General features: G+C 40.3%; 2 protein-coding genes across 2 annotated transcripts; both read left to right on the forward strand.

Moving 5' to 3' along the window:
• The first annotated feature begins 4,335 nt into the window (after positions 1-4,335).
• Positions 4,336-8,638, forward strand: LOC114359766 (zinc metalloproteinase nas-13-like). The gene is made up of 6 exons (XM_028314265.1): positions 4,336-4,474; positions 5,030-5,254; positions 5,940-6,049; positions 6,428-6,638; positions 7,719-7,857; positions 8,425-8,638. Exons 1-6 carry the CDS (start codon positions 4,357-4,359, stop codon positions 8,441-8,443), a joined length of 822 nt encoding a protein of 273 aa, XP_028170066.1. The 5' UTR covers positions 4,336-4,356; the 3' UTR covers positions 8,444-8,638.
• Positions 8,639-10,994: 2,356 nt separating this feature from the next.
• On the forward strand, positions 10,995-20,243 carry LOC114359770 (zinc metalloproteinase nas-14-like). Its single transcript, XM_028314270.1, has 9 exons — positions 10,995-11,143; positions 11,602-11,826; positions 12,096-12,205; positions 12,578-12,788; positions 14,911-15,047; positions 15,763-15,977; positions 18,624-18,694; positions 19,112-19,248; positions 19,996-20,243. Exons 1-9 carry the CDS (start codon positions 11,026-11,028, stop codon positions 20,212-20,214), a joined length of 1,443 nt encoding a protein of 480 aa, XP_028170071.1. The 5' UTR covers positions 10,995-11,025; the 3' UTR covers positions 20,215-20,243.
• The last annotated feature ends 312 nt before the right edge of the window (positions 20,244-20,555 follow it).

Here is a 20,555-nt window from a genome sequence, read left to right on the forward strand (position 1 = left end):
TCTAAGAAATTAGCAGAATATAGCACTTACATACCTACATTTATTTTCAGATCTGTATATCGCATTTAATCTAAAATCCGATAGGTCCCCACGACTCCCGCGTAATCCACGTAAATCACCAATCTGCATCCTGGAATTCCTGGACTCCCCTACTGTTATTTTGAAAATTTTAACTTTAGTTAATGATTAGTACCTACTTACCTACTTCTTGTGTAAAATCGATTGCAAGTGTTTACGCATACGGGCATTTTACCGATCATTCAATAAATACATTATCTTTGATAACGTAACAAAAATGCCAGCTTGCCGCCAAAATAGCTGAGTAGTATTTTTGTACTTTGTACTATCAACACAATGTCTTAGTTCCAGGATCTGTCTTGCATGCTGATCATCATCATAGATTAAAGGGTAAGTATGTTCACCAATCAACAATGTTCCAGAAAATATCAGGGATATTTTATTTTGGTGTACCTACCTATAGTTTTTGAAGTACTGGATCGCTGAAATTGACAAATACCACCGGGCCGGGCATTTCCTAAACACTATTTTCTTAGGCCGATCATTTAACTGACCTGGCACCTTACCCTATTCATAATTTAAAGTAAGCTTATTTATTTTGTCTTTTAGCTAAAAAGAGATTCTTTCAATAATATCACACACAGACAATTGCATTACACGTGCAAGTAACTAAAAATCACGATATTATAATTACTTAAATGAGCATAATAATATTATCAGTCCCCTGTCAAAATTAAGGCCGGGTAACAGAGAAAATGGCGAAAATGAGGTTTTCATTTTTCATTTTTGAGGTACTAAACAGTAAAATAAAAGGCTAAGATTTTTTTTGGGCATAGTTGAGGATATTTTCTAGGGCTATTAACGGATGGAAACACGATTTGATGAAGTTGACTCGATAGAATAAATTCCCAAAGTTACCTCTATTCGTTTTCTAATANAATATCGGAATCTCGGAATCTCGTAATATCGGAATCTCGGACTGCGAGATCCGATATTTCAATTCCGATATTGAGCGACTCAATATCGTAATATCGGAATCAGATAAAAGTTTTAATTGAGATTTTAAACAAAGCGTTTTAACTCGCCACAACCTGCCACAAAGTACATGATTGGCAAATACCAATGATTTTCTCATGTCTCTCACCATCACTTTTTGTTCCACTGCAAATATTTTAATATCTTTACGATTTATGGTTAATTTAACTTGTTCTAAATCAATTTTAGCATTTGCCATAGGTACTTGGTCAACAAAGAACGACATCTCAACTCCCTTTCAAACATTAATTTTACTGGCCTATGGACCGTCAGTTCTGCGTTCTATGTGCCCTGCCCATTTCCACTTCAGCTTGCTAATCCGTCAGGCTATATCAGCGACCTTAGTTAGTTTACGGAGCTACTCATTTCTGATTAGATCTCGTAAAGAAACACCAAGCTTATCCCTCTCCATAGCACGTTGTGCCCTATATTCAAAGGCCACGTTTTCGAGCCGTATATCATCACTGGTAACACACACTAATTGAAGACTTTCGTCTTCGTATTCGACGATTTATTTATTTTTATTTATTTATTTTATTTACCTCATTCTCGAAATAGCATCTAACTACCTAGCTGATCGTTTGTCCGAGATAGACATACTTACTTGTCAACAATCTCGAGAATCGAACTGCTAACCGAATCTGGGTAAGGAGCAACATGGACATTCGACATAGGCTTCATTTTTTCCATATTCATCCGAAGGCCTACCTGTTGGGAAACTCTATTAAGGTCTTCTCGAGCATTGTGATAAGGTCTTCCAAAGGTTCTGCCTTAGTACGCAAAACAGACGGACGAAGATGCAGCAAGGTTCTGAAGTGGAGGCCACGTACCGGAANTACCTAGATTCTTTGCCAAAAAGTGAAACATCATGTATCAAGTCCCTAACCTATCAAAACCCAGACATCGTTGCGGTTAATTCTCAATTTAAACCCAATAAATCTGATCAAATCATCGGCTGAGCGCTCCGTTAAGTATTTCAAAGAGTCGAAATTTGTCCTGACAAAATTTACGACGCGCGTTCGGTAGCGATCAAAGCGGGCGCGCAGCCACGTGGTAACAGAGGGCGCTCCTCGGGGAGTTTAAAAAGAAGATTGTGTGTTTTGTAAATAATATTTTATTTGCGCCCTTTTGAACAACCCGACGGGAATGTTGTCATTTTTTTGTTGCCATTTCGGGCGCTAATGTGAAAGTGTAAAAACTAAAAAGATTTTAAGTTGTCGTTGAGGATGAAAGTACGTCAGGCTGAATAGTGTGCAATCTAATGTACCTAGTTCGTAATAAGGTCGTGGGTTCAATTCCCACCTAAATAATCTATTTCTGAACTACAAATTCCAATTGTTTTTAAGGAATGTTTTATAACAATTTGTATCTTACCTATATGTGTATGCCACAAATTACTAACAGTCCCGCTAACTCCTCGTGCTAAGCAAAATACCCACCAGTCCAGCAGCGGCGCTGGGTTCGAACCCGCGGTCCTCGGATCATGAGTCGGCCAGTCGGACACCCTCACTCACTCACCATTTGGGCTATTTATCGACTCAGTCCAACTATATAACAAATAGGGGAGACTGGCCCAAAGCGGGCACTCCGCCTAAAGCGGGCACCCCCCTCTAAACTTACACTTATTTGCTCGTCTTGTTGTCTTGTCTTGTTAACGTTATCCCCCGCCCCCGCCGCTCCCGCGGAAGTCGTGTGCGCCACCTCCGAGTGACAACACCACGCGTGGACAGCGATAAACGAAATTCGTCAATTTTATTTGAAAAAACAAAGGTATGTTCGTTGTGTATTGGATTAAACTGAGTGACGTACGTTATTATCAATGTATGCGTAATGTGTTGCACCTACTTTATCGTGTTTTAAGGATATTTCCTTGAAAATTATTTAAAAGGAATTATAGTTTATGCTTTATGAAACGTGGTGTGGCGCAAAAGGCAAAGTGAGCAGGGCATAATGAGCATGCTCACTTTACCCTCTTCATAGCCATATAAACTAACTTGCTTTTATTGTTAGTCCTCTATATTTATCGTGTAGGTATAGTCCGTTTTTCTTTGCTATTCGAACAATGTAAACAATCTTTTTATAACTTTTAAAGTGATATCAGTGAAAAAAATTAATAAATTATATGATTGGAAATGATATCGGTGTTCAACGATGACTTACCTATGATGTAGGTTGTGAGCTTTGTGTTTATCTTATTATAAAACGAATTATTTCGTTAAAAAGGAATATTAAGATTGTTTACAATATTGGACAAGCAAAGAAAAACAGACTTTAGTGTAGACATTAATCTCTTATTATTTGACTTTTTAGATGGTAAATAAATATAAAAGAAAATCACAACAAGGTTCTTGGAGTGAAGTTGTAATACTTCAGCTCAAAAGCTTCAAAATACTAGAAGATAATGATTCAAGACTGCATTATTCAAAGAGAGTTACTTCTGATTAGTTCTATGTTTTAATTTTTATGTTGTTTGATGAATTTTTATGTCTAGAATCTATTTTTTCGCAATAAAGAAAGTATGATTCTCATTCTGTGTTTGAATAGAGANATTATTCACTCAAAGTTAAACGATTTTTCTACGAGCGTTCAATGTTTTGTTTTACCGCGTATCACGTCATTCTTACCGCCCGTGAGTATCGATGTTGAGACTATACGAATTCCAAACAACATCGAGCTCGCTGATCCTACTTATTATCTACCTTCGGAAGTCGATTTATTAATAGGTGCGGACTTATTTTGGGAAATTTTAAACGATAATAAAATACGATTAAAAAGTGGTCCGTACCTTCAAGATACGAAATTGGGCTGGTTGATTTCCGGACCAATTTATACGAATAAAATGCGTTGTAAACAAAACATTCAATGCAATTTTACACAAACTATCGATTTACAATTACGTCAATTTTGGGAATTGGAGGATAGTGGCCCTCGCGAAAATATACTTACCTGTGATGAACGTAAATGCGAGGAAATATTTAAAAATACGACAAAACGGGAAATAGATGGTAGGTTTTCAGTTCGAATACCTCTAAAGGAGTNCCCTAAAAAGTAAGCTTATTTATTATCTTTTAGCTAGAAGAGATTCTTTCTTTCAATAATATCACACACAGACAATTGCATTACACGTGCAAGTAACTAAAAATCACGATATTATAATTACTTAAATGAGCATATTATTTATCAGTCCCCTGTCAAAATTAATCGGATAATGTAATAATTAGGCACCTCCCACCTACTTAAAATGCTATCATTTCGCGATGCTTATAAGTAGGTGTTCTCGTGGAAAACCCACCAAACGTCACAATGATCAGGCTCCTTGCTCTGTCTTGCTTGCTGACGCTGGTGGCTGCTGGCCCCAGGTTTATGAAGACCAGGGCTGAGATTGAGGAGTATAAGACGCTCCTGGAGAAGACTAGAGAAGGTAGGAACTGGATTAGATATTTTGAACCACATAAAACCATGATTTTAGACAAGAGTTTAAAGGTCCCAACAAACCTAGAGGAAGAAGTGGCGTGTACTGAACAGTTCCGCTATTGTGTATAATGACGTCATAATAGTGAAATGAACTGTGTGTCTAATGCCCGTTTTCACCATGAATCCGTAATTTTTAAGTGACCGCTATGAAAACAAAATTCCTGTTAAGTGTTACCATAGGGGTCACTTGTGAAAATGGGCATAAGACTCCGAACCTATCAAAGTTTGCACCTCTACTAAAAGTTCATTAAAGCTTTTGATATTAAAAAAATATAGGGACTTCCTTACATCATACAAGATTAATTGTAGATTCTAATTAACTATAGTTTTCACTTCTAAGTACCTACGAGTACATATTTAAGTTTGCATTTTGTGAATGTTCATGGTGTACAAATAAATAAATTCATTTTGAACAAAGTGTCCTTTCCCTATGTTGTCTGGTAAAGATTGCTTCCTAGTTTTTCCTCCTGAAATTAGTTTACACAGTTGCACATTATTTCAGACGATGGCCTTACTCTCGAGGAGCGCATGGAAGCGCATCCCCAATCGAATGCCTGGGAGAACAGTGGCAAGTTCCAGGGTGACATCTACCTGGATGACGACATCATTGAGGACCTGGTGGACAGCTATGCCACAGGAGATGAGGAGGGCCGCATGGCGTTCACCAGACCCAACAGCCGTTGGCCGAGCAACACCGTCGTGTATGAGTTTGGACACAACGAGTTTAGTGAGTGCAATCAATTTGTATATTCAAACTTTTAATTATAATACGGGACTATTCCCTCCCCTCGTTCCCACCGCTGCAACTCCTGTGTAGCCAGGATCTACAGCTTGCCTGCCAATAAAAACCCAACCAGTGAAGGTCAAGTTTGTCCCGGGGGAAAGTTAAACTGTCATTGGATCTGCAACGAAATTAATCAGAAGAACATAGGAGAGGAGTTCAATGTTAAGGTTCAACTTCCCTCCATTGCAACTTTTAATTATGAATATTATTAGTCTTATCATACTATTATTAGTAAATTCCACGGTTGGGGGTATACCACGACGTAAACATCAACATTATTCGAACCAAAAGCTATCGCATGGCACGTTTTAAAGTGCAAATAAGTTACGTCACGTGTAAAAAATTCAATTTTTGATTTTTTTGAATTTTTGACCATTTCCATTTTGGGCTTGCGCTATAATATTGCCATAATCTTGAGAGTGGTAACTAAACCTAAAACTCTATATTTTATAGTTTTTATTTTCACTTGCCAACAGTCTTATTTAATGGATGGGCTTCCTTACCAGTCATCTGCCTATATTATTGAAGCTTTTAATCACAATATAACTCGAGAGAGCCATCTAATTATGATGAAAGATGTATATTCTGTTACCATAAGAATTATTATCAAACTTAACCCATATTACAGCCTTGGATCAACAAAGATGGATCCTAACCACCATCGACACACTCCAGCAAAGAACCTGCGTCCGATTTCGCGTCAGGACCGCTGCTGACCGCAACTTCGTCAGGCTGACCGTAAGCACAGAATAAGTAATAGTACCAAGCCGTAAGTTAATGAATAGCTTACAAAATCAAAACAATCAGTTGAATCGCATTTCTTAGCTCGTTGTTCTCTTGTATTGGCTCTTGTTAGAAAGTCCGATGCCCTAATTTTGAAGTGACCCCTATGGTAACAGGAATTTTGTTTTCATAGGGGTCACTTAAAAATTAGGGATTGATGGTGAAAACGGACATGAAGCTCCTCCTCTCAGTCACATACGATTCGCTCAGCCCCTAGCGGCCATCCTTTGAGCTAAACTCAGGGGTTTCACACATTGATGCAGTCAAGCTGTCAAACGGCTGGGTCCTTGTCTAAAAAGACAATATTAAAACACAATAATCTTAAACCTACAGGGAAGGCCAACTGGTTGCTATGCCAGCGTCGGCTTCGACCAGAACAGGGGCATTCACACGATGAATGTGGCACGTGACCAGCCTGGCCAGGGCTGCTTGAACTGGGTCGTCATCGTCCACGAGTGGTACCACTTGCTTGGATTCTTCCACATGCAGTCCACCTACAATAGGGACGAGTACGTCCGGATCCACTGGGAGAACATCGAGAGAGGTACCTTTGGAAACAAAGTAGCATTAGGTCGCGCAGCGAGAATTGTATCTGTACTTATACGCTTGTCGCGCTGGACGTCTTGCGTAGTCTGACTGAAAAGCGCTTTCTGTCTCCCTTGCAAACGTTTAGCAAGCTATAAATCGTTTCATCCACGAAGACGCGCCCCACCATTCTTTCGCGAATGTTTGAATGTTATCGGTACACGCTAAATTATCAATGAATGCACACGCACACTACAATAATGACGCTCAGATTGCTTGGATAAAACTCCCCGCACCCCGCGCTTCCCTCGACCAAAAATTGGTGGGGCGCGTCTTCATGGCGTGGATGAAAATGATCTTAGTAGTGTAGTCGATATTTAAACTTGAATGTGTTATTTGTTTTCAAAATATTACATCAGTGTGAGTATCGATAAAATTATAGATTTTACTGCCAACGATGGCATAAAATTTAAACATATTCCAGTATACGCTGCTCATTTTGGGGGACTTTGGTAGGCAGGAGTTCGATCATGCAAGCATCATCTTAGACGTATAGTAGGCAATGCTCACCTAACATATGAGGAATTTAGCACTGTTTTAGTACTAATTGAAGCCATCCTGAATTCCCGTCCTCTATCAGCTATGTCTACAGATCCTTCCGACCTCTTACCCTTAACTCCCGCCCACTTTCTCATCGGCCGACCGTTGACCGCTCCAGCCTGCGAAGACATCACCGAGGTGCCGAGCAGTCGCCTGGCACGCTACGACCGAGTCGAGCAACTACGGCAACATTTCTGGAGGCGCTGGTCGACAGAATACGTGGCGGAGCTTCAACTCGATTACCAGCAAGAAAACACGAACGAACAACGGTTGTAAATTAATCTAAAAAGTAATCGAAATACACGAATTATTTCTTCAATCAGCGTTATTAATTCAAATAAACGTCGAAACATTGAAGCGAAATTGTGAATTGAAGCGAAAATTGAAGCGAACGCGTAGGCGTTCGCTTCAATTTTCGCTGCGCGACCTATACCTACTATAAAGGCAGATTTCGAAAATATTGCTTGATTTTGAATTGATTTACTACGAATTTTTACAGGGTACGCCTTTGCCTTCGACCGTTATGATAACAGCATCGTCTCCAACTTGGGACTTCCTTACGAATACAGCAGCTGCATGCACTACGGGGAACCCACTTCTTCAGTGCCAATGGGCGCCCCACTATTTCCACCACCAGGGTAAGAACTTGGTTACGAAATGGCACCGGTCGTCTGTCTGTATGTTTCTTTAAGGCGTCAAAGGCAATTTCATTTATGCAATAAATGAAATATTTTTGTTTATTAACTAAAATGGCATGTGACATCGAGGAGCGCAGGCCAGATGTACGGCGATTCATTTTATTTTTTGTTCAAGATGCAAACCAAATTACAATACATTGAGTAACACACAATTCTGATAAATACCTAAAAATTAATAGGAAAAATTTACTTGACCTTGCCTGGATGCGAGCGGCGCAGGACCGGTCTTTGTGAAAATCCTTGGGGGAGGCCTTTGTCCAGCAGTCAGTGGACGTCTTTCGGCTGAAACGAACGAACGAACGAACTTGACCTTCACTGGTTGGGTTTTTATTGGCGGTCAAGCATCCTGGCTACAAAGGATTTGCAGCGGTAGAAAAGAGAGGTGGGAATAGTCTCGTGGTAGGCACATCTCATCCCATTAAAACACCTAAGAGATCCAACAATTACTAATAATCAGCAAAGGAGGACCCCTACCCACTTTTTAACAGGCTATTCTTCTTCTTCCAGCACTATGGAGGAGTATTAGGCCAGAACTCAGTCATCACTGGCTTCGACATCTGGCGCCTGCAACGCCACTACAACTGTCCCGGAGCTTGGAGCGCCGCCGCCGAGATGAAGGCACGGACCACCAACTACGCGATGGAAGATGGAAAAGTGGTGGAGGTGCCTGCTGACAACAAGTTCGCTGATGAATACGAGCTGATCGAAGAGAATGAGGAAGAATAAATGTTGTAGTTCAAAAATAATGACCTATTAACCCATGTTTTTCTTTTCTCACCTGATCTTTGCAAACTTCCTTTGAACTGATGTTTATATCGAGCATGAATAAGACTTTTAAGGGCGCCAAACACAATAATAAAGACATGGATTAGTCCGTGATTCCCTCTATATTTATTAAAGCAATTTTCGCTCTTGTTCTAACTTAACAATAACAACTAAACGGAAACATAGTATCTACTAACTACTTAATACAACAGAAATACTAAGAAATACAACAAAAACATAGTACTTAATAAAAGTATGACTACTTACATTTATCTAATAATATCAGTACCTAGATTCTTTGCCATAAAGTGAAACATCATGTATCAAGTCCCTAACCTATCAAAACCCAGACATCGTTGCGGTTAATTCTCAATTTAAACCCAATAAATCTGATCAAATCATCGGCTGAGCGCTCTGTTATTTCAGACACTCGAAATTTGTCCTGACAAAATTTACGACGCGCGTTCGGTAGCGATCAAAGCGCGCGCACAGCCACGTGGTAACACAGTGCGCTCCTCGGGGAGTTTAAAAAGAAGATTGTGTGTTTTGTAAATAATATTTTATTTGCGCCCTTTTGAACAGCCCGACGGGAATGTTGTCATTTTTTTGTTGCCATTTCGGGCGCTAAATGTGAAAGTGTAAAAACTAAAAAGATTTTAAGTGTTCGTTGAGGATGATAAGTACGTCTAGCTGAATAGTGTGCAATCTAATAATGTACCTACCTAGTTCTCGGTAAGGTCGTATGTTCAATTCCCACTCAAAGGCAATCTTTTTTTTTAACTAAATATTCCAATGCATTTTTTTTTAAAGAATGTTAATAATTTGTACCTTATGTGTATGCCACACTCGTATGACACACATTACTAATAGTCCCGCTAACTCCTCGTGCTAAGCAAAATATCCACGGATCCACCAGTCCAACAGCGGCGCCGGGTTCGAACCCGCGGTCCTCGGATCATGAGTCGGCCAGTCGGACACCCTCACTCACTCACCATTTGGGCTATTTATCGACTCAGTCCAACTATATAACAAATAAATACACGTGTAAGTTTTTGCGTTGAGTACCTAAGTATTAATAAACAATACCTAATGTAATTCAGTTCTTAAGGCTTGTAGTAATACCAAACTGCGTGCGATATCCACAGTAAAATCTACGAACTCTCAATAGCAATTCGTATCAGTTTTGTGTACAAGCCCTTACGTAAATTCATATGAGTGCATTCCTGACCCTGACTGCATGACATGTTGATTTTAATCAATCAAGTTTCATTGATGTTTAGGATTCCGTACTAGTTTTAAGTAAACGACAATCAATTTTTGTTTCGTCGTTTCAGCCGAAAGACGTCCACTGCTGGACAAAGGCCTCCTCCAAGGATTTCCACAAAGACCGGTCCTGCGCCGCTCGCATCCAGACGCCTCCCTAATCGCCTAATGTTTGTTTATGAAAACAAAAATAAACAAATAGGTAGGTAGGTATATGAAAAATAAAAATAAGTCGGTAGCTACCTACCAAGTAATTTACCTGTAAAAGTAATGGATCAACACCCAATGTTAGTGAAAAATAACTAACAAAATATCTAATACCTACAAAATCACAGACAAACACTTAATTATTTTTATTTGTTTATTTTTATAGATAAAAATAATGAATTAGCTTTATCCTTTGCAAAAATGATTAATCAAAGTAGGTACCTAACAGATATTGATAAGATATTGTAGAATGCAAACTTGCCGCGATACACCTTTGTTTTGGTTCCTGACTCTGTCTTAAATAAATTTTATAAATAAATTCATTTATTTGCAATACTTACTTTCAGGCTGTATACTTGCAAAAATCTCTGGATTCTGGAACAAGTCTGATGATGGAAGAAGCAGCACTTGTGATGGGTAGCATTGCACCAACTTAATTCCCGAGGGCTGGTGTTAACTAATCTCTACAAAACGTGCGCACAGGACCAGAAAAGGAAGGTAGGTTTACAAATTGTCATTAGATAAGAAGTAACAGTACTTAGTTAAGTATTTATAAATGATTACACTTGTATTTTATCTGCGGTGCTTATAAACCTGGTGGTGGTGCGCACCTGTGCTGAAGTCTATTCAACGTAATTCAAACTTTATATTATGTACTTCTACGCTATGTGCCTTGCTGTGCTGTATAAGTACCTAATCACAAACAGACACTTTAATAAACTGACATTATTATATTTATAAAAATAACAATATACATAATTTGATTTATCAATCCCTTGGCATATTTAATCGGATTAACAATTAATTAGGTATAACAAATGCAATCCGCCGCCTTATAAATAGGTGTTGAGCTAAAATCCACCAAACGGCACAATGATCAGGCTCCTGGCTCTGTCGTGTTTGCTGACGCTGGTGGCTGCTGGCCCCAGGGTGCTCAAAACCAGGGCAGAGATCGAGGAGTACAAGACGATCCTGGAGAGGACCAGAGAAGGTAGGTGCAGTTTGTGGCAATAGAATCGGGAGATCTTGTGACAAAAGTGGGCTGGTACAGCAACTTGGATCATCATAGTCAACCGTCTCACACTATTTACCTAGACTGCATCTCGTGCACTTAACATCAGGTGCGACTGCGGTCAAATACCTGCCTTGTCTTGCAAAAAAAAAATATGACTTCCGTTTCCATATCGGAACTAGCCCCATTGCTTGTTTTGTAGGCTCACAAAATCATCCTAGCTTTTACCCACAAAGTAGACACGCAACACGAAAGAAATACTTAGTTAAAAAAATGGTAAAATTAGATAAAAATCTCCTTTTAAACAAAGGCTTAACTGTATCCGTCATTAAATAATATTTTCCTATCTCTATCTCTGATAGCAATGTTTAGACCAACGAAAAGATAGTTAATGTTAATTAGAAGCAGAAGTACCTATCATCAAATTCTTATTACAGACGATGGCTTGACCCTCGAGGACCGCATGGAAGCCCACCCCCAGTCAAACCCCTGGGAGAACAGCGGGAAGTTTGAAGGTGATATCTTCCTGGATGATGACCTGATCGAAGATTTGGTGGACAACTACGCCGCTGGAGACGACGAGGGCCGCATGGCGTACATCAGACCCAACAGCCGTTGGCCGAGCAACACCGTCGTGTATGAGTTTGGAGCCAATGAATTCAGTGAGTGCATGCACTTTTTAGCGATCAAGTAATCATGGCCACAAGGTGGATAGACGACCTCATAAAGGTTGCACGGAGACGCTCCGAGGACGTATCAACCGACCAATCATAAAATTATTGGCCAATGTTCAGCAGCGAACGTCCTGTGGCTATTTTGATGATGATAATGATCATTTTATCTAAGTTTTTTTTATGTAATTTAAAATTTCACTAAATTTATTAAATTTAGATGTGTGTTTTGTCTTTCTTACATATTTTTATTTTTTCAGACTTGGATCAGCAAAGGTACATCATCCAGACCATCAACCTGCTCCAGGAGCGCACGTGCGTGCGATTCCGAGTCAGGAACAACAACGACCGTAACTTCGTCAGGCTCACTGTAAGTACGGACGACAGTACGTCAAGCTACACACGGTGGCCTCGAATGTAACAATGAAGTCAAATTATTCGTATAATCTTAACAAGGCTAAAACTCTACGTTTTGGGAGATGGCATGTTATACTAGATGTTCGAGCTGAGAACGCACCTAACTTTCTTCGCCCATCCAGTAAATAACGCTCGTATACACAAACATTACTATGAGGTCTCACAGATCGCGTGGACGCTCAGGATAACACACGAACCAATCACAGAGCTCTATTCAACGCTGTGCGTTCGATTTGCTGCTTCACTTAAGCAAGCATCGTTTGTGAATACGGGCGTTAGTCAATAATTAAGCCTTGACTGCTAATGCGTTTGGAATATTTCACAGGGAAGGCCCACTGGTTGCTACGCTAGCGTGGGCTTCCACCAAAACAGGGGCATCCACACGTTGAACTTGGCTCGGTCGCAGCCAGGCTGGGGCTGCTTCAACTGGGTCGTCATCGTGCACGAGTGGTACCATGTGCTCGGCTTCTTCCACATGCAGTCCACCTACAATAGGTACAACTACGTCCGGATCCATTGGGAGAACATCGAGCGAGGTACGGAAAATAGAGTGATCAGATGAAGGAAATTATAGGGTTAGGTACCTAGTTAACTTAAACTTCAACCATACCAACACGTGCAGATCGCCATCGCTCGATGGGAAGCGAGGTTACGCATTCACATTTAAATATTACTTATCCGTGAAGCCACAGTCACAGTTCCGTCAACGTGTTCTTTCAGTTCAGTTACGGACGGGTAGTCACGGACGTATCACTAAAGAACGAAGTACTTCTGATATGTCAGTACACTCAGTTCTTGAATCATCGACGCTGCAGCACCTGAGCGAAACTTTGATTAACTGTGGCTTCACTGTATTTGTGAATAGACTTTTAAACGGTTCCATATTATGGATTAGGAGTGCATTTCCTTATTTATCTACTTGAATTAAAATATCTTTAAACAATGTTTCACAGGCATGGAACACAACTTCGACCGCTATGGGAACGACATCACCTCAAACTTGGGTCTACCTTACGAGTACAGCAGCTGCATGCACTACGGAACCCANGATAGTAAAAAATGGTTATTTTAATTATCACAAACAAGTCCTACTACAGCTACGAGCTGTATAACAGTCTAAACCAAGTAAACATAACAGCCTTTGGCTTTATAAATGACCACGTGTGTTCTATAAAATGATAGCTCTATAACATCGTACAAGTAGGCCGTTAAACAGCGGTTGCCGTATCTCTACCCTCCTATAATGCTCTTAGTCAGATGGCTGACTAAAGGATAGTTATTAGAGTATTATAACACCAACAATCGTATAGGTATAACTCTACTAGTCTACACTCCTATAAGTCCCTTAGACAGGTATAGGTGTAATTAATTGCAATAATACAGCTTATACATCACGAGTGAACTGTACTAATTCTTTAAGTACACATTGGAACTAAATGTGAACTCTTAAATGGAGTAAAATGCTACTTGGGAAAGTTTGCAGGAAGACGCTGGATGCATGCAGGCCGCTAGGACCAGTCAATCTTGAAATCATTGGTCTACTCGTATGTTCAGAAGCGGACGTTCTATGGCTGAAATTTAGATGATGATAATGATTCATTTTATAGATGTAAACTTTTACTAGTATAGTAGAACCTAATTACTTATTCTGTTCTCTTCTTCTTCAGACTTGGATCAGCAAAGGTACATCATCCAGACCATCAACCTGCTCCAGGAGCGCACGTGCGTGCGGTTCCGAGTCAGGAACAACAACGACCGTAACTTCGTCAGGCTCACTGTAAGTACAAGGTGGCTGCACGTCAAGCTACACACATTGACCTTGAATGTACCAATGAGCTCATGTTATTCATAAAATCATAACTAGGCTGTCTACGTTTTGGGAGATGATGAACTAGATGTTCGAGCTGAGAACGCTCCTAACTTCGCCCATCCAGTAATTAACGCCCGTATTCACAACCATTACTATGAGGTCTCACAGATCACGTGGACGCACAGGCCTTGACTGCTAATGCGTTTGGAATATTTCACAGGGAAGGCCCACTGGTTGCTACGCTAGCGTGGGCTTCCACCAGAACAGGGGCATCCACACGTTGAACTTGGCTCGGTCGCAGCCAGGCTGGGGCTGCTTCAACTGGGTCGTCATCGTGCACGAGTGGTACCATGTGCTCGGCTTTTTCCACATGCAGTCTACCTACAATAGGTACAACTACGTCCGGATCCATTGGGAGAACATCGAGCGAGGTACGGAAAATAGAGTGATCAGATGAAGTAAATTATAGGGTTAGGTACCTAGTTAACTTAAACTTCAACCATACCAACACGTGCAGATCGCCATCGCTCGGTGGGAAGCGAGGTTACGCATTCACATTTAAATATTACTTATCCGTGAAGCCACAGTCACAGTTCCGTCAACGTGTTCTTTCAGTTCAGTTACGGACGGGTAGTCACGGACGTATCACTAAAGAACGAAGTACTTCTGATATGTCAGTACACTCAGTTCTTGAATCATCGACGCTGCAGCACCTGAGCGAAACTTTGATTAACTGTGGCTTCACTGTATTTGTGAATAGACTTTTAAACGGTTCCATATTATGGATTAGGAGTGCATTTCCTTATTTATCTACTTGAATTAAAATATCTTTAAACAATGTTTCACAGGCATGGAACACAACTTCGACCGCTACGGGAACGACATCACCTCAAACTTGGGTCTACCTTACGAGTACAGCAGCTGCATGCACTACGGAACTCACTTCTTCAGCAGTAATGGACGCCCCACTCTTTCCACTACCAGGGTAAGCAGAAAATTAATAAATATTTTCCCTGTGGAGGTATAGAAGTTGCACGATTTACAGGCAGATAAATTGGTACAGCTAAGCAGATGTAAGAGCAGTAAAAGCTTTTGGTGCCCAGAAAAAGCTTAATCGTTTTATTCTACATTTCAGAATAGTTCAGTCAGATCATTCCAATCTTAGCAGTTTCTTTGTTGATTCATTAAAATGTCATCTTTAACATCTTATTCATTACTTATATCCTGGTAGATTCGAATAGGCATGCACATTTTGCCTTCATATCAGAAAACTGTCAACCACAATCTTAACTTGGACCCTCACTTCAGATTTCGGAGCAATCCGCTTCCTCTTATGAAATTGGGCCAGGTCCGATCTGAACGAACGAAGGTTCAGCGCATGCTCTGCTCCGCTTCGCGAGCGACGCAGGCTTGGTGGAAAGTCACCACAAACCCTTCGCCCTAATATTTCCATTATCATTCATCTTCATCATCATCATCATCTCAGCCATAAGACGTCTACTGCTGAACATAGATAGGCCTCCCCCAATGCTTTTCATGTTGCCCGGTTGGTAGCGGCCTGTGTCCAGCGCCTTCCTGCTACCTTTACGACGTTGTCGTTCCACTTTGTGTCCCACGCTGCGTTTTCCGTTACATTACCATTATCTTCAAGTAAATTGTAGTGTTTTCTTTCCTGTATCTTATTGTTCGAAATATTCCAGCATTACGGCGGCGTATTAGGTCAGACCCACATGGTGACTGGGCTCGACATCTGGCGTCTGGCCCGGCACTACAACTGTCCCGGGGCTTGGAGCGCCGCCGCTGAGATGAAGGCCCGGACCACCAACTACGTAATGAAAGACGGACAGGTTGTTGAGATTTCCGCAGACAACAAGTTCGCTGATGAACTGGAACTGCTCGAAGATAATGACCAGGTGTAATGTTAGGATTTCTGTCTGAATAAAAAAATATTCCACTCCATTTGTTTTTGCTTTTAATGTTCATAATAAAACTCTGAAAATAACGTTAGAGTCCCAATTAGAGTCCCTTCTTACAATGGTTTAAATAGCTAGATGCTGGAAATCCCCTTAAAGGTTAATAAAAGTGACTGAGTTTCTTCCGACACTTTTTCTTAGCACCAGCCAGCCGATGTGTTGTCCCGAAGTGGTGGTAGGAAGCTATCCAAAAATCCCTGCACTCAGTTCACATCTGCCGAACAAAACATATTGGCGACGTACTTACGATTATATTTCATCAAGAAAATGTTTAATTTTTATCCAATTCGAAAGCTTCACTCTTCACTATCTCCATCACTCAAAGCGATAAAGGACGAAACTGTTCCCTAAGATATATGTTCCTTTATCTCCTAGTGGCTAGTTTTTAAGATAAAAAGCCAGTCTAAGCAAATTATATGTAGCCAGAGTCTTCAGCATGACCGCCAATAAAAACCCAACCAATGAGGTTAGTTGGTTCCAGGCTGAGGTTCCAGGATTGGGCCCGCTATGAAAATAAAAGAAAATTTTAGGATTTTCCGGGACCTCTCGGCATAGTAGTCCGTTCTGAACCACTACACCAAATGGCCGACAACACAATGACATTTAGTGCGTACCTAGTTTCCATTTGCGATCTAGAAAAGTCCATATTCTACGAAACTTAGTTAACGAAAACACCATATTTTCTAATTAATAAAACAAGAATTATATCAAATAATTGTTTTAATTGTCAGTCGGTACAAAAATAACTAGTTAAATGTGGAAAGTTCTCAGTCCCAGGCATGGGGACACTCGTAGTGCCTGTTGATGCGCAGCCAGTCCTTGTCCGTGATGTATTCGCGCTGGCCCATCACGCCTTCATGTTCCTGTAATAAATGAAAATTATGAAGAACATCTCTTCTAAAACATTGGTCGAACTAAATTGCTTTTGTTTTACGAGCCTGTGAGGTTTAAATCCCTGAAACTGTGTTTCAAAAATACTTCTTAACGTTGAACCACTGTGACTGTGATGTCTCCTCTCCTCTCTATGATGCACTAAGCAAAACAGTAATATAAACCAATTCTGTGGTCTAAACAGTACTAAACACCAAGATCATCATGGATCAATTTTATCGACCAAGCCGGGCTGTGATGCGCGCCGTGATAAATCTTATCGATGATTTTATACGAATAATGTATGGGCTTCTCGCGTAAAATCGATAAAATGGCATTCAGATTAATTTACTGTTTTAAGTAGGTATTTCGAGTAGTTGAGTGAGCTCCGTAGCTTACGAGTGTTATTTAGTTGAGCTGTGCACCTTAGGTATGACCAAAATGTGTTCTTTTGTGTTCCTTATTTGGAAACTGACCTGCAAAGCGACGATGGTCTTCTCTCCGTTGTTGCTGAACGCGTAAGGCCCGTAGTGCAGGCAGCTCACGTAGTCGTACTCCACACCCAGATTGTCGACCAAGTCCGACGTGTAAATGTCGAAGTTGTGCTCAGTTCCTAAGAAAATATCATAGAATCTGTCAATAACATCATCTTACTGAGTGCTGAATACGTCTCTGACTAAATCTTAATTAAAGACAAATTAAATCGACTCAGAAAATTAGACGAGACTGTTTTAATAAACATCGGATTCCCTTTAACCTGCATCATACAGTTGTCTATTGGGGGTTGCGCTCGTTTCACACTGTGAAGTGAAATAAGTCTAACAACACTTTTTCATTTACTTAATTAAGCGAGGTTAAGGACGTAGCACATTTTATCAACCTGGAAAAGAATCGTAACGTAACCGTATCAACTCGAGGCGGTCAGTTCTTTGTATGAAACTCTATACTGCAACGCACACTGAAAAGCGATACCGTGGTCCGTGTTGATCCCTTTCCGAGTAGATAAGTCTGCCATGACCTTTACTCTGAAAGAAGTTTCGAATGTTGCCATCTCTCTCATCCAAAGCCAGATGCCAGGAGCGATGGTGACACATAGACCTGAAACTACTTAACCTTTAGCTACTGAGGTAGATTTAATTTCACGTAAACACTGACGTGGGGGCAAGTTAAAGCCACTCCAGCGCGTATTTTGTCCTACACGACATAATATATCAACATTCACCAAAATTTTCTAGAAAAAATGTTGAATATTGTCATATTTTTGTTGATTGTGTAAGGCTAAACATGGACTGGAGAGCCGGCTTAAACTTAAGTGATTTGTTGCCAAAAAATTGTGAAAAATAATTAAGTACAGAAAATATGGATGAGGATCTTTTTTAAAAAATACTTTTACCTAGATATTGTTGCTAATAACTGTAATAATTGGTATTTCAAATAATAATTTAACAGAAAATTAACAAATTGAAGCTAATATAAGCATTTATTTAAATTTAAATAGGTACAACGTACACGGTCCAAGGTACATCTGGTTTGTTGTACCTAGGACAGTTTTCCCTTTTTTTTTCTAGCAGCTAGTATGCCCAAATTTTTAAAATTATACACAATTTTATGAATGAATTATGTAGCTAATTAAATGATCTTTAAATATAACAGCACTAGACAAGTTTAACTATCACCATTATTTTTCAAAAAATCAAAATTTGAAAAACTGGCCTAAGTACAACAGGTTCCCCTACTACCTACAATAGGTACAACTACGTCCGGATCCATTGGGAGAACATCGAGCGAGGTACGGAAAATAGAGTGATCAGATGAAGGAAATTATAGGGTTAGGTACCTAGTTAACTTAAACTTCAACCATACCAACACGTGCAGATCGCCATCGCTCGATGGGAAGCGAGGTTACGCATTCACATTTAAATATTACTTATCCGTGAAGCCACAGTCACAGTTCCGTCAACGTGTTCTTTCAGTTCAGTTACGGACGGGTAGTCACGGACGTATCACTAAAGAACGAAGTACTTCTGATATGTCAGTACACTCAGTTCTTGAATCATCGACGCTGCAGCACCTGAGCGAAACTTTGATTAACTGTGGCTTCACTGTATTTGTGAATAGACTTTTAAACGGTTCCATATTATGGATTAGGAGTGCATTTCCTTATTTATCTACTTGAATTAAAATATCTTTAAACAATGTTTCACAGGCATGGAACACAACTTCGACCGCTACGGGAACGACATCACCTCAAACTTGGGTCTACCTTACGAGTACAGCAGCTGCATGCACTACGGAACCCACTTCTTCAGCAGTAATGGACGCCCCACTCTTTCCACTACCAGGGTAAGCAGAAAATTAATAAATATTTTCCCTGTGGAGGTATGGAAGTTGCACGATTTACAGGCAGATAAATTGGTACAGCTAAGCAGATGTAAGAGCAGTAAAAGCTTTTGGTGCCCAGAAAAAGCTAAATTGTTTTAAATTATTCTACATTTTTTGATAATTCAGTCAGATCATTCCAATCTTAGCAGTTTCTTTGTTGATTCTTCAAAATGACATTATCATCTTAAATTTTATTCATACTTAAGCTATATCAAAACACCTAATCCTGATAGATTTTAAGAGGCATGCACAATATCAAAAACCTGTGGTGACTGTCAACCACAATCTTAACTTGGACCCTCAATCCAAATTTCGGAGCAACCCGCTCCCGCTTATGAGATTGAGCCAGGTCCAATCTGAACGAAACGAAAGTTCGGCGCATGCTCACTGCTCCGCTGCTCGAGCGACGCCGCAGGCTTGGTGGAAAGTCACCACAAACCCTTCGCCCTAATCATCCATTACCATTCATCATCATCATCATCTCAGCCATAGGACGTCTACTGCTGAACATAAATAGGCCTCCTCCAATGCTTTCCATGTTTCCCGGTTGGTAGCGGCCTGTGTCCAGCGCCTTCCTGCTACCTTTACGATGTTGTCGGTCCACCTTGTGGGTGGACGTCCCACGCTGCGTTTTCCGTTACATTACCATTATCTTCAAGTAAATTGTAGTGTTTTCTTTACTGTATCTTACTGTTCGAAATATTCCAGCATTACGGCGGCGTATTAGGTCAGACCCACATGGTGACTGGGCTCGACATCTGGCGTCTGGCCCGGCACTACAACTGCCCCGGGGCTTGGAGTGCCGCCGCCGAGTTGAAGGCTAGGTCCACCAACTACGTGATGGAAGACGGACAGGTGGTTGAGATTCCCGCTGACAACAAGTTCGCTGATGAAATGGAACTGCTTGAAGATAACGACCAGGTGTAATGTTAGGACTGTTTGAATAAAAACTAATTCCACTCCATTTGTTTTTGCTTTTAATGTTCAAAATAAAACTCTGAAAATAATAGAGAAAGTTCCCTTTAGTACTCCGGACCTTCAATGGTCTAAAAAGCTATGCCAAAAATAAGATGTCAACAAAAGTGACTGGTGGTAAGGCAAGCTATACTGGGACGTGTCTAAAATTCCTACATAAGAAAGAATTTGAAATGTAATAAATTTTTTTCTTCCAAAAAATCCCAGAACTCAATTACATCATGTGCTGAACCCTAAGCAACGCACTATATGATGTTGCATTGAGAATAATATGGTTTACATATTTTTATCCT

Source organism: Ostrinia furnacalis, unplaced genomic scaffold (assembly GCF_004193835.3).
Source record: "Ostrinia furnacalis isolate ACB-3 unplaced genomic scaffold, ASM419383v2 OfSCF4655, whole genome shotgun sequence".
NCBI classification, from domain to species: Eukaryota; Metazoa; Arthropoda; class Insecta; order Lepidoptera; family Crambidae; genus Ostrinia; species Ostrinia furnacalis.